The sequence below is a fragment of a genome, unplaced genomic scaffold (assembly GCF_019419815.1).
Source record: "Pyrus x bretschneideri cultivar Hongxiangsu unplaced genomic scaffold, Pyrus_bretschneideri_v1 Contig8, whole genome shotgun sequence".
NCBI lineage: Eukaryota > Viridiplantae > Streptophyta > Magnoliopsida > Rosales > Rosaceae > Pyrus > Pyrus x bretschneideri.
In genome coordinates, this window is record NW_025999820.1 from 1,435,562 (window position 1) to 1,440,967 (window position 5,406).

General features: G+C 36.5%; 1 protein-coding gene across 1 annotated transcript; it reads right to left on the reverse strand.

Annotated features, from left to right (window-relative positions):
• Nucleotides 1-1,602: 1,602 nt before the first annotated feature.
• LOC108868738 (uncharacterized mitochondrial protein AtMg00810-like) lies at nt 1,603-2,604 on the reverse strand. Its single transcript, XM_048575539.1, has one exon. The coding sequence runs from the start codon at nt 2,602-2,604 to the stop codon at nt 1,603-1,605; it is 1,002 nt and encodes a 333-aa protein (XP_048431496.1).
• Between the last annotated feature and the right edge of the window lie 2,802 nt (nt 2,605-5,406).

The following is a 5,406-nucleotide window of genomic DNA, read 5'->3' on the forward strand; positions in this document are numbered from 1 at the left end:
GCTACAATCCTATATGACTACTATCATTGGATTGGATATGCTGGATGTGAATCATTTCAGTTTTGGTGTAGACATTAATAACAGGGGAGTGAGCATACCGCATAAGAACTTGAACCTCTTCCAATATCACGAAGACAAGAGTTCCGTTCTATTAGACTCCATGATTTAAGAATATTGTGGTCACTCATCGTTCACTCTTAATTCAATGGTAGAGAAAAAAAAGTGAAAAAAAAAAATGATCACCTACCATACTTGATAGAGTTTGGATTGTCGCGGCTTTAGGGTTTTGAGAACTAGTGATGTTGTTGAATCTCTATGCGTTTTTCTTACATTTTCATTTTTTTGGTGGTCTTGCTTACAGTGATGACTTTATGTGTGATCCAGTACACATTTGTTGTGTCTATCATCTTTGCGGCAAATTTGTACCAGTAATCTCATGCTTGTGGTAGCTGTTTAGGGGTTTAATCATTTTGATTGTTTGTGCAAATTACCTCTAGATCAATGTATTTTTTGTCTTTGGAGAAATATATCCAGGTGGCACCCGTTGTAATCAATATTGGTTAGTAATGAAATTGGTGTCGCTTCTGGTGAAAAGAAAGAAAGAAAGAAAGAAAGAAAAAAAAAAAAAAAAAAAAAAAAAAAAAAAGACACTTTTGTGCTATCGTGGTTAATTTGTGGTCTATATTTTCGTAGGATTTTGTTTGTTCCTCTTTCTCTGGTACTTGTTCGACTCTAAGGTTCATTTCTCTGCTGTCATATGGATCTTGTCAATTTTCTCGTGTTGGTTTACGGTGACGGGCAAGTTGAAGGTACGGTTAAGGTGACTGCGGCTTCAGTTTTCTTTATTCTAGGTTCACTCAAGAGTATTCATTTTTTCTATGGGCTATAGTTTAAAGATTTTGATGTTTTTTGTCCTTCATTGGCCTCTTGGGCTCTATATACTTTCAAAGAAAAGTCAAACCTAAATTATAGCAAGCCAAAACTTAGAGCGCGCGGATGATCTGTGCGGACGAAGATTCAACGGCTGTGATCAACCTAGTCTGTCGGTAGAAATGGGTCCTAAAAACCAGTATAATTCACAAGTTTGGTTCCACTTTGCAGACAACATATCAAGTTGGTGATGTACATCTTCATTTGCTCAAATGACTTTGGTTTCTCCAAATTGCCGCCTACACCTATCAAATTCATAGTGAAGATAAGGTATCCAAATCCTTCCCTTGAGACCCTTGTTATCATCACTATCGTTGAGGCCGCTATCCATCTATGTGTTAACAAATCTTATAGAGTTTTAAGAGAGAAAGTAGAGAAAGAGAGATGTATTTCTTCAACACTTCACTACATTGATTCATGAATTATTATATCACTTGTTTATATATAAATACATCCCCATATAACTAACTCATCTAATACATTTGTGACACATGACACACATCTAATACATAACACTTGGCACAATCCTAAGCTAATCTCTATAACCTAACATTCCCCCTCAATCTTATGAAGGTGAGAACCGAGCATAAGATTGGAACAGTGAACATTAAACTGAGAAGAGCATAACCCCTTAGTGAGCACATCTACACACTGTTCTGCAGAAGATACAAACTACAACACAATTATGCATTGTTGAACACGTTCTCGCATAAAGTGGTAGTCAACTTCAATATGCTTTGCTTTATCACAGTGTAGTAGGGGAGTAGATGAACTAGAAAGATGCAAATCCTTAAGTAGTTGTTGAATCCACATAACTTCAGCAGTGGTAATAGCCATTGCTCGATATTCAGTTTCTGTAGAGGACCAGCTTACTGTATGTTGTTTCTTAGAACTCCAAGAAACCGGATTAGAGCCTAAAAACACAACAAAACCAATGGTGGAACGCCTATCATTAGGGTCACCAGACCAATCCGCATTTGTGTATGCCTTAATATCCATGGAACCAGGTTTAAAACATAAGCCAAGACCAATGGTACCTTGAAGATACATCAAAATCCTTTTTACAGCAACAAAATGATCTTTAAGAGGAGAATGCATAAACTGACATACTTGATTAACAGAATACGCAATGTCTAGCCTTTGGAAGGTGAGGTACTGTAATGCTCCAACGATGCTTCTGTAAAGACTTGGATCCAAAACATAAGGGCTACCATGATTGAGTAGCTTGTGATTTGGATGACAAGGAGTGATGCAAGATTTGCAATGAAGCATGTTCATTTTCTGTAGAAGATATGTAACATACTTGGACTGATGAACAAAGATCCCTTGAGCTTGATATTCAATCTGTAAACCAAGAAAATAGTGCAGTAGACCAAGATCCGTCATATCAAAGTCTTTGGTCAATTGACTAATCATAGCTTGAACATGACTCTCAACGCTCCCAGTCAAAATTATATCATCAACATACAAAAGTAGAACAACAATAGACTGACCATTAAACTTCATAAACAATGATAGATCAACATACGAGGATTTAAATCCCAAGGATAAAAGAACCTTGGTAAATCGCTCATCCCAAGGTCTCAGAGCTTGTTTTAAGCCATATAAAGACCGTTGCAGTTTATAAACATACTCAGGGTGATCAACATCCACAAGTCCTTGTGGTTGAGTCATAAAGACTTCTTCATCAAGAAAGTCATGTAAGAAAGCGTTTTTGACATCTAGTTGTTTTAGTTTCCACCTTTTTGAAGTAGCTAGAGATAACATAACCTCACTGTAGTAGGTTTAACTACAGGGCTAAACGTTTCATAGTAATCAAGGCCAGCTTCCTAAGAAAACCCTTTAGCCACTAATCGAGCTTTATAGTGAGCAACCATACAATCAAGATGCTTTTTGACTTTATATATCCATTTACACCCTACTGCATTTTTATTGGGAGGAAGTGGAACTAAACTCCAAGTGCCCTGTTGAACTAAGGCATCCATCTCCTCTTGCATAGCTATTTTCCAATGAGTAGAGAAAAGACATGTTCATCAAATAAAACATGTTTGGACACAACGATTTTATTATCCTGAAGAGAATAACAAATAACGCCCTTATATTGGGTTGCATATCCCAAAAAAATACAGGTGGTGGTCTTAGAATCAAGCTTATTAATCCTATAAGGTTTCAAAGAAGGATAACAAGAACAACCAAACACCCTCAAATGATCTAGTTTAGGTGTTGAATGATACAACATCTCAAATGGAGATTACATGAACAAGACAGAAGTAGGCATCTTATTAATGAGGTCAATAGCTATTGCACAAGCATGATACCAAAACTATGAAGATAGTGGTGCTTGTTGAATAAGTGTTATGGCAGTTTCAACAATGTGACGATTTTTTCTTTCAGCTAAGCCATTCTGTTCAGAAGTGTATGGACAAGACATTTGATGTTGAATACCCTTGCTTCTAAAATAAGCTTGAAACTGAGCACTCACATACTCTCCACCACCATCACTTTGTAAAATTTTGATATTTGCAGAAAACGAATTTTGTATAGAAGCTTGAAATTGAACAAAAGTCTCAAAAACAGTAGCTTTATTCATTAATGGGAATATCCAAGTGTATTTGGTACATTCATCAATGTATGAAACATAATATATAAAACCCTCGATAGACATACTAGGAGCAGGTCCCTAGACATCAGAGTGAATGACTTCAAAAGGAACAATAGATTTTGAAGCCATTAAAGGAAATGGAAGTCTAGTAAACTTGCCTTGCAAGCAAGCAGTACAAGTATGAGGGGTATCAGTACAAGAAAAAGGAATGGCTGCCTTACTAAGAGCTACCTGAGTGACTAAATTGGTAGGATGACCCAATCTGCAATGCCAAAGTGCATAGTTTATTTTCTGACCTATATAAGCTGTTGGAGATGCTTTGGAAGACTTAAGCACAGGAATTGGATAAACGACATTGTTACTCAATCCTTGATAAAGAATTTCCTGAGTGACCTTGTCCTGCATACATACAGAGAATTCATCAACAATACACCTACAGATATTATCTTTGCATAATTAATGCATATAGAGCAGATGTTAAGACAACTTGGGAACATGTATGAGAGACTTTAAATGAAAATTATGTGACTGATGTGATAGATTTGATTTGCCAATATGAGCAATATGCAAACCTTCACCACCAGCTCCAGTGACTGTATCAGAAAAGGAATATAAAGTAGCAATTTGAAGATTAGATAAGTAAAAGGTAATGTGATTTGTAGCACTAGAGTCCAGCAACCAATACTTAGTTTGAGGTGCAGAATGAGAAGCACTGGTTTGTGTAGTCATTGCAACATAAGGCACAGTTTGAGGCATCATTATAAGAGAATTAGAGGAAGAAGAAGCCATCATGTTTGGAGCCTGAGTATAACCGGACATGATATGATTCTGTGCATTGAAAGGCATGCCAGAATGGGAAGACTAAAGCTGCTGAGAATAAAGTGGAACAGTATGTTGCTTGGGCATAGATGGACCTGGAGAAGGGTTTCTGTCAAAACAGGTTACATCCGTATAACCAACTCTATGACATATTTGGCACCCTTGTTGAAAACAAGTAAGAGCACTATGGCCTTTCCTATTGCAAATTTGACAATATTGAAACGATTGATACACTTATCCTGTTGGCATTGAACTGCCTAATTGTTGAAAATACCGAGATTATAGAATGTACTATGATGATGAAGAACTAGGTGCCAAAGGTTGTTGAAATAATTATGAATAACCAGAATAAACCTTCTTCCCTTTGCCTTTTGGTTTGAAATTAGCACCTTAAAAGTTTTTATATGTCCCTGAACCAATGTGAGTCACATATGCAAGTGGTCCATTCAACTGGGAAAATTGCATTGGTTGGACTGATTGCAATTAAGGTAGCTGTGGAAATGTAAGCATCTGTTACAATAGAGGTATCTGTTGCAATTGAGGCATTTAAGAAAATGAAGACATTTGTTGATTTGACTTGATCCAGAAGAACTACTAACCTCAAAACTAGAGTTTGGAGAATTTGCAAACATGGCAGTCATCACAGGAGTTTGCTTAATCACTTCTTCCAATGTTGACTCTTCAGCTCTTAACTGTGATCGAAGTTTTTTAAGAGAAACAAGGTTTTATCTGCCCCCAATGACAACTTTAATAGTATTATACTTCGAAGGAAGACCTCGAAGAGCTATAATGATAATATCTTCATCTGAAATCAACACACCCACAACATCAAGTTAATCTCCACAATCTTTAATTCGTTGCAAATACAAATCAATAGATTCTAGTCCTTTCTTGATATTGTGTAAGTCAATTTTCATCTGAAGAATACCAGTTCTTGTCATATTAGAGAACCTTTCTTTGAGATTAGTTCACATTTCTCTGGAACTTTGGCAACCAATAACACACGAATGTTCCAAATCTTGTATAATGTGGCAGTAATAAGAGTCATTAAAGCT